Consider the following 19,239-nt stretch of genomic DNA (forward strand, 5'->3'; position numbering starts at 1 on the left):
TATCTTGCATTAAGACTTAGCAGTTTATTCTAACTTAAGAGAATGGGTCTGAATTCTGTATTACATTGGGTTCTTGAAAACCATGAACTGAGTTGTTTCAAATATTTGTTTCCATAGCTTCAAAGTATTATTACAACTCAACATTTAATTGCTAACAGAAGATGAAATGCCCAACTCTCTTCTAAGCCAAAAGTAGTATGTGTTAAGAGTGCTATCTAGTGGACACCTCCTCTGAAGATGAAACCAGAATGAGTGCTAGCTTTTCCTTAAGAAAACTGAAATGCCAGCCACCAAGACAGGGACTAAAAGGATACACAGTGATTTAGGCTGGGCAAGAAGTCCACACACACAGATCACATCCCTACGGACACACACAGATCACATCCCCATTCGGACAGAGAAAGTGAAGTGCTACGATGCTGAAGGAACCAGATAATAGAAGATAATAAAACAATTGTATCTCATCAGTGATCCCATTCTCAGAGAAAGAAGCCAGTTATTCTATATACAGTTGTCACTAGACAATTTATGAGGTAGTCCCAGACACACTATAACATACTATTGTTACATATCCCCAGTCTTATAAAACAAAATGAATCCTATTTTGCTCATCAAACTTGAGTTCTCAAATAGGCCCCCATGCCACAAAGGAAGACACTTTTGAAACTGATACGCCTTTTAAAAGTAGTCTGTGTTATGGCATGGTGGTCTGTTGTTTAAAGGCGGAAATGCCATGATGTGAAGTCCTCAAGTATGTCTATCATCGCACTTTGGAGTCTGACCATTTTTTTTTTAAAAGGAACCTATTATGCAAATGGTGTATTCACCCAACATACAAGGACTATAACTGCAACTATAACAGGAACAACAATTCCTATGCAAGACCAGTGGAAACTCACAATTGCTATGCAAACACACACACATGAACTTGAGAACATGATTATTAAGTCAGTGGTACAGAAGTTTCCTGGATATCAACATATTATTAAAAAATTGTTCATCTTCACAAGTCCATATAAATAATATCAAATCCATCCATTTGCAGGTTAACTGTGGAAATGACATGATGCTTGGGTAAAACAAGTTAATAAACACACTCCAAGAAAATGTATGATTCTGTTAACATTTTTATAAAATACCTTACAAGAACAGATAAAGTAATTTGAGGTTACATAATATTCAGAATTGAAAAAAGAATGTTGAATAAAATAGGAATTGATCACATCACTATGTTTGCCACGTTAGACAAGTTTATAAAAAGGCTTTTTTTCAGATAAAATAGTTATTTAGAAGATAAACCTTCAAAAATGAAAACTATTGCAGTCCTTTCAAGAAACCAGTCCTAGAAGCACTACGTTCCAGGTCAACAGGCAGTACCTGATTAAAAACACACTTATCTGCTTCCAAGTTTGTCAAGCTTTTAAGACACAAATTAAAATATTTACCAGGTCAGTGCAAAGTAAAGCTTCAAGCTGGAAATATGATTCTGGTACAAATAAATTCACATTATGAAAAATCCTCAAGCACACACATGGGATTTAAGCAAACCTGGCACAAGACTAGTTGGCTATTTGAGGACACTGATCAAGCATTAAAATGGCGGCTCGTTGAACAGACGTTGAGTTTGCTTGCATTACATATTGTCTGCATTGTCGATGTGCCCCATCATCTGAGTCAGCAATTTTAGAATTCTTTAGCAGAAAGCTGACATTATGTTGAAATGATTAATTAAAGCTCTTGAGTGAGTCTTCGATGTAGGAACAGGATCACCATTATGAGTAGCTTAAATGCCTCTGAAATTGATTCACTGAGAATTATGTGCTACCAAACACAACAGTGTGCTTAAATATGTGTGAATATTTGTATGAACAAGCCCTTTTTCTGTGGTAATGTAGAGACCTTGTTCAGAACAGAACTCTTGCCATATTATTCTGCTAATTCATGAGCAATAACCAAACCATCAGAGAGATAATTTTGCATGGCTATACTATTAAGAATGCTTTTCAGGACCATTCTGTCATCCATGGGATGACTTTGAGTGGGCATTAGTGTGAACATTCTTCACTGGGATATGATGGCCTTGTAACTTCTTCAAAGACTTTATGAATCCTAGAATCATTAGATCCAGACTTGGGACAGTTTATGACAGGCTTCCTCGACCTCGGCCCTCCAGATGTTTTTGGCCTCCAACTACTATGATCCCTAGCTAGCAGGACCAGTGGCCAGGGATGATGGGAATTGTAGTCTCAAAACATCTGAAGGCCGAGTTTGAGGAAGCCTGGTATATGAGTACGTTGACACATTCTTTCACAAGCTTTCATCTACTGGAATTAGTCCAAGTCATCCCAGTAACACAAAACACCACACTGTGCACTTTAGGAGAGTAGAATTAGTGCTTTTCCTAAATACCCATACCAGTGGTTCCCAAAGTGGGCAGTACTGCCCACAAAGGGATGGTGGAATTACCTAGCGTGGGCATTAAGAGGCAAGGGGATGCTGAAGGTGTAAATGACTGTCAGACTTTGAAAAGCAGGCATCACTGGATCAAATGCATCAATTTTTTTTTACTTTAAATAATTTAATTGGATTGTGAATAAATGTGTAATTAATCATTACTGTTTTGAATTTTATTGTATCATTCTCTTCCTTTGTGGGTTGTGCATACCGCTATTTTGAATAATGCTTTTTATAGGGTAGGGTAGAAGGGTGCTGGGGCTGAGTTTATGGGACCCAGAGGGTGGTGCCCCCAAACAGTTTGGGACCCACTGACCTATGCTAAAAAGAATGGTCTCTACTGCAATTGAAGGTCTTGTGCTATGACAAGTAGTCCTTTCCCTCTTTAGAATATATTAATCTTTTAAAATGGCAGAATATAACTTGTGTTTTCTGTAGGAAAATTGAAGCTTTTTAACTTAGCAGCACATCAACAAGGTTCTTATGAATTAGAAGGCTCAAAACCAGTCTTAAGGATCTTTTTCGGGACTTATAGATAAGTCCTCTTCACGAGGACCAAAGAGATAGTCAAGTATGATTGCACAGAATTACATTTTGAATAGTTTAGAAGTGGGTATGTCACACGATCAGATCTTTAGGAGAAAATAGAGGATATGAAAAACTGGAATTCCAATATAAATTATATTTAAAACTTGTCACCATAAATGAGCTAGAGTGCCAAAATCAAATCAAGTAGTGTTGTGACAATGAGTTGCTAGGTGAAAGACCTTCTCAAAACTGGCCCAAGGGAAAGGGCTGAGGATGTGCACCACAAACTGAGATGTCCCTGATCTTGCCTAATCTGATTTCTGGAAAATGGATCACAGCCTTAATTTTGGAGACCTGGTTCCTGATTCCCTCCTTGCAGTACTTTTTTCCCCACTAGTCTATATTCAATCAGGAACAGGAGTTCCTCTGAATGATTGCATCTGTTTTTATAAAGTCACAACAGCTTCATTGGATGTTGAATCACTAGGCCAGGTGATGTTGGGCATGTCACATATGGTGGTAGGGCTGAAGAGATGGGTGCCTTATATTGGCTCTAAACCAGGGGCAAGGAACCTATGAACATCTAGAAAAGGAGTGAGGAACCCTCAGGCCTCCCTGTCTTGCCTTGGGACTCTCCCTGGACCCTTCCTCCCTCAGATCACATCCCTCACCGGACCTGCTCCATGCCTTCCTTGAGTGCTTGTGCTCATCTGGAATGTAGCCTTCAACAGTGACCATGTCATGCTTGATCAAGGATGCAGATGTGTAGATAAATTTCTGTCTGCATGGCTGAAATGTAGCCTATTAGTCAAAGGTAAGAGTCACATCCATTGCTTCACCACTTTTGCTGCTGCCCCACTCCTCATAAGTATGCGGATCCCAGAAGGTTCCTCACAAGAGAATGTAGGCCTTGGGTTGAAAAATGATCCCCACCCCTTGCTGTAGATGTTGTTGAACTCCAGCTTCCATAAGGCGAAGCCAACTTGGCCAATGATTATGGAGGAAACAGCTGCATGAGCAATAGACGATATGCATTTTCCCCATCTCACAGCTTGTATTCATTTGACCACCTGTCATTCCGGCTAAACAATGTCAGGGAGTGTATGTGAAAGTAAAGGGGGAGACTTCAATGTTGACAAGAGAAGTAAGAATGAGAGCACATGTGGATTTTTTTCTGGAGCTTACCAATAACACTTCATTTAAGAAGTCAAAGGTCTTGATTCAGCCTGTGCTTTGGAACATCACAGTGTGGGGCACCACTAGGAACTCAAGGCAAACATATTTAAGGTATCTCCAAAAAGGAAAATCCTGCGCAATTGGTTGATCTTGGCACTGAATGTGCTTTTAAGGTAATAATGTGAGCGTCGAAGAAATAGTGCCACAATAAATGTATTTGGATTCAACAGGGCAAAGATTCAAAGTACCTGTGTTAATATGAATTTGTCCCCAAAGCTGTGATGAACCAGCAAATAATTATTCACACAGGAAATTAACTGATCCCACCTTCCAGGAGTGCAATCTACCTGGTCACTGCTAATATAACTCGACACAATGGATCTATTTGGCATGCCTGATAATATTCAAGGCATGAACATGGGCACCTTTCATCAAGCTCATCATGGAATGAAGGGCTAATCTGAAATGCATACAAATGGATTTTTAGTATATGTTCCAGGTACAATTTACATTTCAGGGAAACTATCATATAATGCAATTGAATATTGTGAACGTTTAATTTATTTTAAAATTGAAGCCATCTAGACCTTGAAAGTTATCGGCCATATGTCAAAGAAAAGCTGCCCACTGTTGCAGTCAAAATGCCCTCCAAGAGGCAGACCAAAGACAATAACAATGTATTACACATTCAATTTTCTCTCTCTAAATAGCAAAGATACAACAGTAGGGAAAAATCAGTAGTGAAGGCCACATTTTCCCTTGCATTTGCTTGATGCTAAAATGCAAAAGAAAAGAAGAAGAAGAAGAAGAAAAAGAGATTAAAGCTTCTTTAAAAGAAAAAATGGAGATAAGAAATAAGTGACTTATAGTTGATGGGGCAAGTCAGTACAAAAACAGTTGGAAATGCTACACAAGAGTAGAAAATATGAACAAGAACAAAAGAGGACTATCAGCTTGAAAATGGTCACTCACCACCTTGTAAACATGAAAATGCATTTCACAGATTAAAAGTTTATGGGAAGTAAACTTCTTTAAATTATTTGTCAGTTCAACCCTGATTCAAAAAAGTATGGCTAGCAAAAATACAGAAGATCAAATCCACTTATGTCTTGAAAGGAGCAGTTTCCCCTCCCTGAAAAACTGCTGGAACTCTACTCTTTGAAAATGTCTAGAGAATAATCTCTCTCTCGCACGCAGTGTTGCACTTGCATGTTAGCTCTCATGTTCACACTCACAAACTTCTGAAGGACAGGCTTGCTGCAAGGTTTTCCACACTGCTATAGATTGAGACGTGGGGAAATGGTCGGAGGAAAGCAGGCAAATTCTCTTAGAATGCTCCGTGCTACATCAAGGTTGTTTTGGGCTATTTCAAGCGCCCGCTTCACTTCTTCAAAGGAATAGCCTTCTCCCATAAGTTTTGCAATTTTTGCATCAACATTTTCTAGAGATGGGTCAGAGTTATGTGCCTTCCTATGGTGTATTTCTGGAGCAGTCCGGCGGGGCAGTGGTTTAGGAGGTCTGGCTGGTGCTTGTGAACCATCTGCACAAGAAGAAAATCAAAAGAAAAACACAATTTGATATTCAATAAATGTAACGAGAACCAACATTCATAGTTATTCACAGCCAATGTTTCTGTGTGGAATTTTTTATTAATTAGTTTAATTTGTTAGAGTGCTGGGGAAGTGTTTGCAGCAAACCTGAATCATTATATGTCATTTTTATTTTTACACATACAGTTTCCTAAATGCACCATACGATTACACTTAATGAAGAATAAGGTAATATGAGACAACAGATCACTGATAATCAAGATTGGGACTAAATTTGCCTTCTTGCCTTTTTAAATCTAAGGACCAATCTTACATAGTTATCAAAGCTCACAATGAAACCTGAACGGAATTGGAAATCTGGTACAAGGCCATGTACCAAAACAATCCACAGTTCCATTTAAATTCTGCATAGGTAAGATCAAAATGATTTTCCATTTTATTTGGTGGCAGAATTAGTCATACGTGCCTGTAGCCAACAGCAGAAAAAGAAAGGACACAGTCAGTCAAAATTAAGCTTCTTAAATCCCACTGGTTTTAGTGCAAGAACTAAGCTAGGGTTTAAATATCTTCCATGGATATCAACTATGGAGTGTTCAGCTTTATGTCTTCACCACACAATTTGCAATTTTACAAAGAACATAAAAAACTATTAAAGCAATTTCTATGGTGATAGATGGCTGATATTTAGGAAAGAAGTAGGAACTGGCATGGCCAACACATTCTCCAGTAAATGAAGAGGAAGAAATGGCACTGCAGGACCTTGTCTATCAGCTCTCCTGAAAAACTAGCCCAATCAGGCTCCTCCCTCATCACACCAGCCATTCCACTAGACTAAAGAAGAGAGAAGATTGGGGTTCCCAGCCATGATCATGATCAATGGCGGATGTACTTTGTAGCCCTCTGGGGGCTGCGAGAAAGCTCAGGCAGGTGAAAGAGTGGATTTATGAGGCATAAATTCTTGCAATGCTCCCCAGTGGAGTCTGGGGAGTTTACAGTATCTTGCAGTGTCATGCAATCCTGTGTCTGCCAACTTGAAAGGCAGAGTGGGAGTGACCTGGGGGGGTGTCCCTGCTATGGATGATCCTCCGCTACCGGCATGGTTTGTGGATGGTTTCTCCTTAATCTGAACAACTGGCTTTAATGAAGAGGCGCTCCTGGACCAAGTGAAGAATGACAACTGGACACTAAATAAGAAATGATGCTGCTATGGGAGGAAATGATTGACATGTGTTTGCAACAGGAGCGGAAAACCTGATTTTAAGAAATTGTATTAAAGTAATTTGGCTTAATTTGTAATAATTTGTGGAAATTATAAAAATAAATTTAGAGGGAGAGAAAGAGAGAGAAGGCTGGGGGACAGCTCCATTGACATAGCTGAGAAACCAGCAAAAGTTGGTGTCTCTTTGAACTGTTGCCTTTCAGCTGGTCACTACAAGGGCTCTATAGCTATTAACTAGTGTTTGAGTTTGTCCCCCCTCCCCCCAAAAAAATTCATTTTTCCTATTGGGTTGTGTCCCTCAGATTATAAACCCAAGGGCAAGGGCTGTTTTATTATATATCACGGATGGGGAACACGGAGTCTCAGAACATCTGGAGTGTGACCACTCCCATCATTTTTACACATGATAAATTAGTGATTCATTTGTCATATTTTAAGGTTCTTATTCTGCCAAATAATTAAACAGATTCTGATCGCCCATAAAATGAGCTGGAATGAATATAAAATGTGCATTATGTGTTGAATTGTTCCAGAATACAAATGCTATCCACAAGTGTTTTATTCAATTCAGGTTAAAGGTGGAACAGTTCCTCATGAATATTATTAATTACACAGACTATAAATCCAATAAAAAAACTTGCCAGTTTATACTATGACATGATTTAGTACACAGATTTTCATTTAATTCAGCTTAAATTGGAAGTATTGATACAATTCACACTGCATCATTATTTGAAGTGCTGGTTGAAACTCGTGGATATTTTAGAAGATTGTGGTAGAAATCTTCCAAATATTGTAGCCCACACAAATATCAAGACGACTATAAGTACGTCATGCAGCAATTTGGTTAACATTTAAAAAAGAAATTTGGCTGGGATCAGAAGGACCACCAATAATGGAAAACAATTAGTTCAAGTTAAAGAATCACACCCTAAGTAAGTTAAAGCATGGATAACGTTAACTATGCAAGCTTTAATGGTGGCATTTTATAAAGAGAACTGTTTTGTGTTCATTGTGGACTAGAGCAGGGGGTGGGGAACCTCTGGCCCATGGGCCAATCTTGGCCCACCAGGGAGTCCAATTTGGCTCTGCATGAGTTGGCATCACTTGTGACATCAGCGGATGGTGGGAGGGCAGGGAATTCAGCATTTCCTGCAGGTTGAGCAATGCTGAATTCCAGCAGGGAACAGGCACCAATTCATGGGTTAAATCCTGCCGCGTTGGATGCAGGTGAGTGACAGATTGGCTATGAGATGCCCGTTAAATGCTGGCTTCTTTCTCCCTATCCCCCAATGGGGAAAGCAGAAAGAATGGCTTTGCTACCCCTGTGCTTTGTGAAGTGTTGAGCATAGGGCTCACGACAGCATTTGTGCTGCTGTTTCTAAAAGCCTGACAGCAAGCTGGCTGTGAGGCACCTGGGAACACAGTGCAAGGGCTTTTGCCAGGTCGGCGGGACAGCCAACCTGTTCATCTTGTCATGCAATAATGACAATATGTGACTGAGAGTTAGGCAGGCCCACCCACCTCTTGAATTTGGTCCCTTGGAGCAAAAAAATAATAATGTATCCATCCTTGGAATAGAGCCAAAGAACCCCAGCTGCAGCCATGGTCTTCTGAGGGGAAAACTTCTAAAATCCCAGTTAATGTTTATCACAGAAATGTTTAGGAATAAGGAGTTCATTTCCCAACACCAGCTATGTTTATCTAAAGAGTTTATCTAACTATCTTCAGTTAGGTATGTTTGGTCTGTAATGTCTGTTTCCAATTACAGTGGTACCTCAGGTTAAGTACTTAATTCGTTCCGGAGGTCCGTTCTTAACCTGAAGCACCACTTTAGCTAATGGGGCCTCCCGCTGCTGCTGCGCCACTGCCGCACAATTTCTGTTCCCATCCTGAAGCAAAGTTCTTAATCCGAGGTACTATTTCTGGGTTAGCAGAGTCTGTGACCTGAAGCGTATTTAACCCGAAGCGTATGTAACCCGAGGGTACTACTGTACATGAAACTATACTTCATTAGTCTAGGTATACAAATGAACATTCAATACACTGCATTGTGTAATCTTATTTGGTGGAATGCAGTATATATCTATGTCGGTGGCTTTTCTATTTTCAAGTGTTGCATTCTAAGGTGTGTAAATGGTAAACGGGCAAGTGCCTCATACAACCAGGTCGGATTTTTAAAAATATACATATTAATACTAGGCTTCGGCTTGCAGAACTACATTTTCATCTAACATCATGGGAATGTAGGGTCAAGTTTTCACAATGTGCATATGCTGCCTGGGCAGCTGCTGTTGCATTCAATAACTGTCCAAACTATGAACTTGTGGAGTGAAAATCACACACTTAGCACATTCCTGAGGGATCTTGGAAGAATTCTGGTTGGCATAACGGGCACTCCTCTTAATTTCCTAGGTTACTCTGTGGAATGCAGATACCACTTAAGTGGTTGACAGGATGGCTCCCAAGTGCCTTCTCCCTCCTGCTAGGTAGAGCATGTTCAGCTACCTCAAGTAACTGAGAGCTAAAAGCAGGCAGGGAGAATGGCAGAATATAAGCAGCAAAACTCACTGTGACTCTGACCTAACAAAATTCAGAGCTCATTATCAAGCCTATTCTGCGGTGGTGACGACAGTGAAGAAGTAATACTTCTCCACGGCTGCTGTGTCCTTACAATGCTTCTTATAAGAGCTTTTCTGAGTGATTCATGGCCTCCTTCGACTTGGCCCAGCTGATGATGTCAAGTTTGATGCATTTACTAAGTGATGATGTGTATACCACTTTGAGGACAAGCTCACTCATGTACGCTGTGATTTGAGGCTAATGTTGTGAAAGTTCTAGCTAGTGATAAAGTGCCCCATTTGATCCTGTGTTACTGGATGAATTTCAGTTGCAGTGATGGCAGGACACAGGCAAGGCTCTTGAACAAACACACCCAATTCAGGTGAGGCAGTGGAAATGTTAAATTGGCCACACAGAGGTGCGTCTTGCATCTTCATATCTTCATCATGCAGTTTCTGTCACATACTGAAGATACACTTCTTTATCCTGGCCTTTTGACACCTGAGATGTATATTTGCATGACTCACCCTATATTGTGATTGTAACTTGTTTAAAACTGCTTTTAACATTGTAGCTTAAATTGTTGAAACCCTTCATGGGGCCTTGTGGTGAAAGGTATATACATAATGTTAGCAATAATCCATCAGTCGGACCATACACCAAGATCTTCTCCTGAGGCATTCTTGTGGTTGCCCTGCCATCTGAAATGTGACAGGCAGGGACTAGGCTATTCTTAGTTGTGGCACACCTCTTGTGCTGTTCCTGCAATATTTTCCTAGACCTTATTTCATATAGTATGATTTCCATTTGTCTATATGTAATATTACCTATGTGTAGGGAGGGAAACTAGTATGTAGTGTGGGCCTGAGAAACACAGCTATCTCTCTAATAAAGTAATAGAAATACAATAGAAGTTCAGATAAAGATGGACAGTGCCATAGATCACCAATTTCAAATGTTTTTTTCCCCCCTTATAGTAATTCATTGTGTTCAGTATCACAAAAAGGACAAAGTTATCAATTTGTTCTTTGGGGGAGAAGGTGGCAAAGAAATGGTTCTGTATACTGTGCTTTGCTTACCTGAACAAGATGGAAGCTGGTCATAGTCCTGCGATGTTCTGTGTGTTTTCATATTTTCACCAGTTAATCTTCGAACTGGAGGTAAAGGAACTAAGCCATTTACAGGATCAAAGAAAAGATCTATACAATTTTAAAAACAAAAGGAAATTTAATGTTCCTAGGACAATTATAGTAATCAAAGAATATGAAGATCAGAAATGAATACAAATGAGATCACTGGTGGACTAATAAATACAGGCTTAATTCAAATGCCACAAAATGAGCTATGGAAATGTGCACTCCTCCATACCCACATGCAGATTTCCCCTTTCCTCCCATGCTATGTCAACCAGGTAAATCACAATCAGGTGAAAAAGGATTTATTTCTTCTAAACTATGGTTTGCAAACCTATTTCAAAATATAGTTTCAAATGAAGGTTGGGCTAGAGCTGCTGTGCATTTTTGCCTCCAAATCTCAAGGTGAAAAATACAAATAGGCCTCTGGTGGCTACCCTACATCAAACCTTCTCATGCTGTTTTTCAGTACTGCAGCCATTGCTCCCCACTCCACCCGCTGTGCAGCAGCACATTAAAAAAAAAAAAAATCTGAGCAGCAAGAGTGGAAATACGTTCAGACAACAGGGCTTCTGTACCACCTCTTCCCCTCCACTACAGCTCCAAAGTTCCCCTGAAAAGTCATTCTTGAGGATACAAGACTCTCAACAGAGTGGTATGTATCAACAGTAAACAGTGAGAACAGAAGTAGATCCAAATGGTGGTGTTTTTGAAGGGTTATGGAAATATAAGGCTACTTCAAGAGATTTGGATAATGTTGTGCAGTAGGCGCTGTACACTGTTACCTCACTATTTCAGAAAAAACCCCTATAATTTTGCAATAGTCCTGTAACATATGCTTCTTCAGCTTCAGAGAGTTTCAGTTTGAGACTTAGTTACGTGCACACAGACACCTGCTGCGTGATTTCTCCAATATGCCTCTTTGAACTTCAAGTGCCCTATCCAGAAGTGGTGCATACATTTGTATTTGTCCTTGCAATTTATCATTCACTATAGCATACATAAATCATCCATTTTCTTACGATGTCTAAATGGTAAGTTTATAGTTAGAAATATGACCAAAGCTAGCTAGCACTTGATGACAGTTCCCACCCCCGTCTGTCTATGTCTCTACTAGAAGATGAAAAATGTATTCCCTTTTGAACTCTTACCTGCAGGAGGAAGGTAGAGTTCGTGTCCCGACAAAGGTCTGCTTCCTGCAATGAGTGGCTTTGATTGCTCAATGAGGCTGTGGCGTGCAGGGGGTGGCGGAGGGGGAAGCGAGGGTGGCGGGTTGTCAGATGCATCTTCGCCTGCATTGAGAGAAAACTCATTAAATAAGCGAATCTTCATTAATGCTATGATCAAAAGTGAATCTTAAAATTGATTTTCTCTGGCCAGGAAGAGAGGTGCTTCCTCCAAAGGTTTATCAAGGAGTTCAGTGACTCCAGTAATGAAATTGTGCATCATAAAAGTGAGGCTTCCAAACAACACTTAACGCATGCTGTGAATGACCTTTCGCTGTATCGTTTTTAGAAGTTTTCTCTGTGTTGTAAAATTATCTGTACATCTGCATTTGAGCTTTCGTGCATTGTGGGTTGAATGATGAATGCAGGATGAACTTTTTTTCCAGGTGATTATGACAGATCATAATTAAACCCACAAACAAGTACATATATGAATGCTCACATGAGCTGTAATTTTAGCACATAGCATCACTATCAGAAAATGCTTATTGGCAAGGCAATGGTCTAAACAGCAAGAAGAAACATGGGCAGGATCCATGAACCTGTCAGCTCAATTCACTGAGCCATGGAACATCTTCAGTGGGAAAATGCAATGGCAGCAAAACAAGAAATCTTAATGACTTTAAAACGAACACTGTAGTATAACGAAGTAGAATAAGGCTTGTGATGTCATTTCTTAAGAGCTTTTGAATTCCATTGTGCTTTTAAAACTTTGCTTTATGCAATAATCTTCTCACCTACAAATGTATTACTTAAGTTATAGCCTGGGTTACAAAGAATTATGTAGGGAAGTCCACGTGCAGGAGAGTAGTTCTTCCCTTCTAAAAAGCAGCACCTAGTATCATGTTAGAGTCATTTGTATTAAACTGTTTGACTACAAGATATTTTTGCTGTGCTACATTTTATCATTTAAAATATAATATATCTAGTTGTATATGTATGTCTTCATTTATGTCAAGTTTAAACATATACAATATACCTACAATTTGTGGCATCGTTTGGTCTAATATGTTTAAGTAGTCCAACTATGAATTCATAAAAGAAGAGAAATTCATTATTCCACCAGCTCTCCTCTGCATAATTTATGCTACAAAATTAGATGTAAAATAATGTATTACCTGGAGGGTGCACAAGCAGGTCATAATCGGAGGGAGTCCTGTTGACTACTGAGCCATGTTTTAAGTTTTCCCTCAAAGGAGGTCGGGCAGGTGGTAAAGGTACTGGAACAGTAGGCTCAAAGGTATCACCTAAATAGCAAAAGCAGATTTCTTAAAACTGCACCTTAAAAAATAATCTGGTTTTTTTTCTAAGCATGGAAAAACAAAATTTAGAAGTCATACCCATCTCTGGATGTTTCAATCTTTTCATCTCAGAGGCAGAATTGTGTGTTTCGCTCATTATTCCATTCTCACATACACTGAAAGCAGAGATTGAACACCGGCATGTTAGTTATATGAAATCAGAAAAAGGAAATTCACCATAGATTATCATTAATTCATTAAGCCATTGTGTTTCTAAAAAAAACTACTGGTTCACTTTTCTAAAATGGGGATGGGGGTCAGAAAACTAAAAACATTACTAATTAATAACAATTTTTAAAATTGAAATAGTTTTAATGTAATTTTTATTCCTATCTTTGTAAACCACTTCAAGGTGCATTTGTAACAGTAAGTGGTACAAAAAAATATTTATAAATAAATACCATCTCCGGAAAAGAATTCAAGAGCAATGCGTGGGTGCCACCCCCTTTTGTTTTGCACTTGGTTGGAAAATGGAATTTTTGCTGCCCAGAGTTAAGAGTCTGGATTGCCCTATTATTTTGCTTTTCAGAGTTGCTATACCACTCAGTGTGAGAGATCTAACCAATATAGGGATGACCCTACTTTGGCAAGAGATGGGGAGGGAGATGTCATGTGGCTGTTTGCATGGCATTACATTGCCCCAGATGGAGCTGGGTGAATGAGCTGGTTTTAAATTATGTTTAATGTTGCTATATGGTTTTAATGCCCTGTAACAACTGGTTGACTGGGGATTAGTTGTGTTATCTGTATGGCTGGAATAAATGAATGTGAGTGAGGTTTGGCTGTGGAAGATGGTTAAGGATGTATTTGGGAGTGGTTACAGTTGTAGGCATGTGTGGGTTATAATGGAACTGCAGCTTTTATTTCAGTTATTTTGCTTAGTTGCTAATTATACTGTTTTATGTAGTTCTTTTGCAGTCAGTTGATTTTTATCTAATATTTTAGGTTTACGTTTTGTTTTCCTGTTAATTAGGTTATTTTAAATGTGTATTTTTAAATATTTTAACTTAGTAATGTTTTGTTTTGTTTTGTAATGTTTTGTTTGGTGCCTTGATTCAGTCTGTAAACAGTTTTGAGATTATTATGATGTTTTGAATATAAAGCAATGGAGACATTATGTAAGCAAACAAGCAAGCATCTGGAGGATACCTTCAAAAAAGGTATACTGACCACATCATATTTTGTATGAAAATGATAGTAGTTGGTATCACCCTAATTTGAACATTAGCATCAATAAATTAAAACATGAAATTAAGCTGAAACTAGATATACTATCATGCCAAAGAATGATTCCACCATTGCCTTCAAACCATGCCTTACCGAATGTGAGACTTTATATTATGACAATGAGGTGACTGTGAAGTCAAAGAAACAGGATGGGATGAAGGAATCTTGTATTCATCTTCTTCTAAACATTCTCTTGGTTTCTCAGGGAGGGAATTTTTAACAGGAACAGGAGACCTCAAGAGAAAAGTATATCAAACCCAGATAAGTTTCTTTGTTATAGTAGCAAATATTGATGACATTTATTGGTGATTTAAATTGAGCTTTTTCCAGGGCTGTTAGGTTAAGATTAGCAGGTGGTCACCTAATAGGCTTCCCAACTGAGGAGGGCTTTGAACCAACAACTTTCCTGGATCCAAATGCAACACTCATTGTGCCACTCATTTGGTGATTTTTCACACTGTATGTAACAAAAATATGCAATAAATTCTGCATAAATATGAATGGAATATGATGCTTATTGATAAGGTAGCTACATAACGTTTTCCTCTTAAAGCTAAGGAAAATTATGAGATTTCTGTTGCCCCCTCAGTTAGATGTTAGAAGCAGGGGACACGACCCTTAACATGGTAATTTTATCTTCAGCTGATGTCCCAAAGGAGAGAGAGAGATAACGGGAACTTAATTTTTTTTAAATCATTCATCAAATGATCCTGAAATATATAATGTAGGTGCCCAATATTAAATGACAGAGAGATGGCATGTTTAGCAAGATCTGCACACTTCCATTTTCATTAGTTTAGGAACAAACTACATGCAAGTTTAAGAAAGCCTGATTCAAGAAAAAGACCAGCAACAGCCATTTTGGGTGGAGAATAACCAGGGAAGGGTAAAATAGGAAATGCTTAGTTGTTTCCTATCAATGGCATTTCCACTCAAATTTCTTCCCACCCTCTGTGCAGGGTGGGTTCCATATATCTGTTTTAACTATTACACTTCATTCAATGTACTACATAAACTGCGTAAGGTGATTCCACATGTTCAACCTGGCCATTATGGGCAAGTTAAGAGTGTAAAAGCCAAGCAGAGTGAGAGTTCTACATATATTAAACATACTCCAAAGTTTGAAGAAGAAAAGAAGAAGAAAGTCAGTTAAAAAAACTCAAGACATTTAAAAAATGTGAAGCAGAAATTTAACTGACAGTAACAGAAAATGGATTTTCAGTAGAAGATGAGAATCTGAAATTTGAATATTCCTGCAGTGCAATATTTAACCACCTTCTGTAGAGGGAGCCAAAGCACATCATATATTCAAACAAAGAGGTTTCTGCCTCTTGTCTGTACCCCAACTAAATATTCAAAGCTAAAAGTGTTATCATAATTTTAAATTTAATGTTGCTAACCCACAAAACCAGGAGCACAGGATAAAGCTTTGTGTGTTCCTAAAGCCCTTCCATTTTCTCTAGACTTAGTTTAAACCATGTTGAATCCTCATTTGCCTTCCTTAAATGAGGTTGACTATTACATCTGAATAGATTAATTTTTGTCTTAAAATCTAGTCTGTTTTTACATAACGTTAAGGGGAATTACCCACCTTAGTTCATTCAATCCAGTTTGGTATATCCAAATTAACTTAACTTTGAACCCATCAAATGATCTTATTGTTAATGAACTCAAAGAGGCTTACTTAAGCCTCTTATTTATCTGATGGGATCTCATTGAGTTTCCTGGCATATATTGATATGTTAGGCTGCAATCCTACCCACAACTACACTAAAGGAAGCTTTATGGAACTCAGTGAGACTTACTCCCAGGTAAGCAGGTCTAGGATTGTGACCTTAACCATGTAAGACTGGTTTATTTAAAGGTGACTCCCATGTTCTGCAAATAGCTTTGTAAACCTCATTCTGCTTTAAAATCTCCCTACTAAACTATTTGCACCAGTCTTTTGAATTCCCGTTTAAGTTACAATAGCCATAAAATATTATTGATGAATATGGCTAATTTTACAATGCTATTAATAAATATGTCAAGAAATGTTGTATGCTTTAAAATGTGCTCCTATTTCTTTTAAGCATTTATATCCTACTCATCAAAAAACCTATTAAGGGCAACTTATCAATAAACAAACCAGCATTGATTGAGTGATTGATTGACTGATTGATTGATTGCACTCAACAATGTTAAGCCAATACAATGACTTCTAAGCATATTAAAGTTCCACAGTTCCACAAGAGAGTCACATCATATAGTTTGCCCTGGAAATATTAATTGTTTTCCAATCAGTTGAAAATGAACATTCCATCTTCCAAAGTTTTACAATGAATAAAAGCTCATGGAAAGTGTTTGTTTCCCATTAACAGGATCTGCTGTGCTTAAACAGCATGGCACATCCAGCTTACAAAGCAACAAACATATAGCAAAAAGCTGTTTCTTGCAACTACTAACCTATGTATGCTGACACTTGGTACGCTACCACTACACTATTATATAACACTTTTGCTATTTATGAGGAAGTATCATGTTCTGAGAGCCTGCTACTGGGTCAGCAAAGCAAGAAGTTAAAACAAAGAACATCTGGAAACACAGCATAATATTAGTATGGTAAGAGGTTACCAAGAACAATAACCTAAACACAGAACACATTCCACACATGATGCATTGACTTTGTATTAATTCAATACTAATGTGCACAATAAAAGAATGTACATGCCGCATTATGACCAGTAGGAAACCAAGATAAAAACTGTGACCATTAGAAGGCAGGGGAAGCATACTAATGAACCCAAGAAAACACTTCATTATTACTCATTTGAAAGAAGTGGTTTCTTGGGCTCATTAGTATGCATTTACCCTAAGTTCCCATTTGCCTTTGGCTAGTATCTGAGGCTGGGCTGCATCTTTCTATGAAATAAAGGATGGGTGTGGGGAAGAGTGTATTTTATTGTTCAGTTATGAGAAGCAAACCATAGGATCTAATCGAATGGGGCGTAGAATACATTTGGTGGGTTTTTTCCTCCTGGCAAAAATGCCTCCTGGGGAGCTGCTTCAACAAAATATACAAAATGAACTGCTAACATGCTTATTTCTTCTATCACGATGAACTGGGAGTAGGGGAAGAAGCAGAGTAGCTCTGACAGGTCTCTTCATATTTTAGAGTATCTCCTTGAGAGGCAAAATCCCCATTTCCACCACATGCTAATTCTGGTTTTTACAACACCCCTGTCGTATGCGCCACCAAATCCATGCTTTTCCAGAACTTGACCAAAGAATGATGCTCATCTCCTGTATAATTGACACATTGTCCCACAATGGGATTTGGAGGAACTAGAGCATGCTGATTTTTCATTTCATATTCCTCCAGCAGGAAATTCATCCCCGGTTTCTTGTAAATATGAATCTTTTTAGGGTGTTTTAAAATCACGCACAGACAAGGTATAGATTTAGGTAGGTAGCTGTGTTAGTCTGATGCAATCAAAATACAATTTTTAAAAAATAGTCCAGTAGCACCTTAGAGACCAACAAAGTTTTTCTGGGTATTATATAAGGGTCTAGTGACTTCTGTTTTGGTGTATCTGAAGAACTGTGCATACACACAAAAGCTCATACCCACAACAAACTTAGTTGGTCTCTAAGGTGCCACTGGACTATTTATTAATTTTTTATTTAGACAAGGTACATTTTAGTTTTAACAGAAATTTAATTTGTTAACTTAATCAAGCCAACTTTCTTTTCCCTCATACTTTGTAAGCAGTATTCGTAACTTTAAAATAAAACTTACTTCATATTCGGCAAGACTGAGGCAACTGGAGGTGGTGGTGAGAGCCGAGGTGGAACATCATACTCTTCATTTCCTAGATGGCCATTTGAAAATATCTGCAAAGGATGGATTTCTCAGTATTATAACTCTTCCACAACGAGTAGGTAAAATCAATAATTGGATGCATTATTTAAGTCCTTCTCCTCAAATTTAATGTATATCAATCTGCTCTTTGTAGTCCAATACCAATATAGGTAAAGGTAAAGGACCCCTGACTGTTAGATCCAGTCGCGGACGACTCTGGGGTTGCTGCGCGCTCATCTCGCTTTATTGGCCGAGGGAGCCGGCATACAGCTTCTGGGTCATGTGGCTAGCATGACTAAGCCGCTTCTGGCGAACCAGAGCAGTGCACGGAAACGCCGTTTACCTTCCCGCCGGAGCGGTACCTATTTATCTAATTGCACTTTGACGTGCTTTCGAACTGCTAGGTTGGCAGGAGCTGGGACTGAGCAATGGGAGCTCATCCTGTTGTGGGGATTCGAACCACCAACCTTCTGATTGGCAAGCCCTAGGCTCATAATTCTATACAAATAGTGGTCTTTTTCTGAACTCCAGGCACTTAACACAGACTGGCCTAGTTTGCCATCATGTGAAGACAAACCACGGCTGAGTGTGTACAAACAAGCTTCTGAGGAGAATATTGTGGCTGCTTTGTTCCTCTCTGGTTGTTTTGCTGCTGTGTGTCACACTGAGCTAAGCCATAAGGCTTCATATGTAATCTGAACCAGGGCTAGTGGTTTAGCTCTCTCCAAAGTAACTATGAATCAAAACCAAGGTTTGTTCTTTGTTCACAGCATATGGTTAGTCTGGAGAGAGCTAAACTATGAGCCAGAGTTTGAAAGACACACTAAACTATTGCTGAGCTCAGTGTGGCACAGCAGCAAAATAACTGGGAAGAAGCAAGGTAGACACAATCTCCTTCCCAGGAGGTTGCACCAACCCATGGTTTGGCTTAAACTGATGTGCAAACCAGGCCTATATTCTATGTTCCTTTCTGCCTTACTCTTCTCTTACTTAAATAAATGTATTTATAAAAACACAAAGAA

At 38.8% G+C, this 19,239-nt stretch overlaps 1 protein-coding gene across 5 annotated transcripts in view; it reads right to left on the reverse strand.

The window, feature by feature from the left end:
- Positions 1 to 1,109: 1,109 nt before the first annotated feature.
- The window catches only part of CBLB (Cbl proto-oncogene B), a 59,965-nt gene continuing 41,835 nt past the window's right edge, over positions 1,110 to 19,239 (reverse strand). For 3 of the 5 annotated variants that reach the window (XM_077927193.1, XM_028726697.2, XM_077927195.1), the window contains 7 exons: positions 18,155 to 18,249; positions 14,470 to 14,610; positions 13,189 to 13,265; positions 12,967 to 13,095; positions 11,774 to 11,914; positions 10,569 to 10,688; positions 1,110 to 5,698 (listed from right to left, as the gene is read on the reverse strand). In XM_077927193.1, coding sequence (XP_077783319.1) covers positions 5,436 to 5,698; positions 10,569 to 10,688; positions 11,774 to 11,914; positions 12,967 to 13,095; positions 13,189 to 13,265; positions 14,470 to 14,610; positions 18,155 to 18,249 — 966 coding nt within the window. In that variant the 3' untranslated portion in view covers positions 1,110 to 5,435. The remainder of the gene's footprint in view (positions 5,699 to 10,568; positions 10,689 to 11,773; positions 11,915 to 12,966; positions 13,096 to 13,188; positions 13,266 to 14,469; positions 14,611 to 18,154; positions 18,250 to 19,239) is intronic. The other 2 variants (XM_077927194.1, XM_077927196.1) reach the window with 1 other exon arrangement.

This window comes from Podarcis muralis, chromosome 4 (assembly GCF_964188315.1).
Source record: "Podarcis muralis chromosome 4, rPodMur119.hap1.1, whole genome shotgun sequence".
Lineage (NCBI taxonomy): Eukaryota > Metazoa > Chordata > Lepidosauria > Squamata > Lacertidae > Podarcis > Podarcis muralis.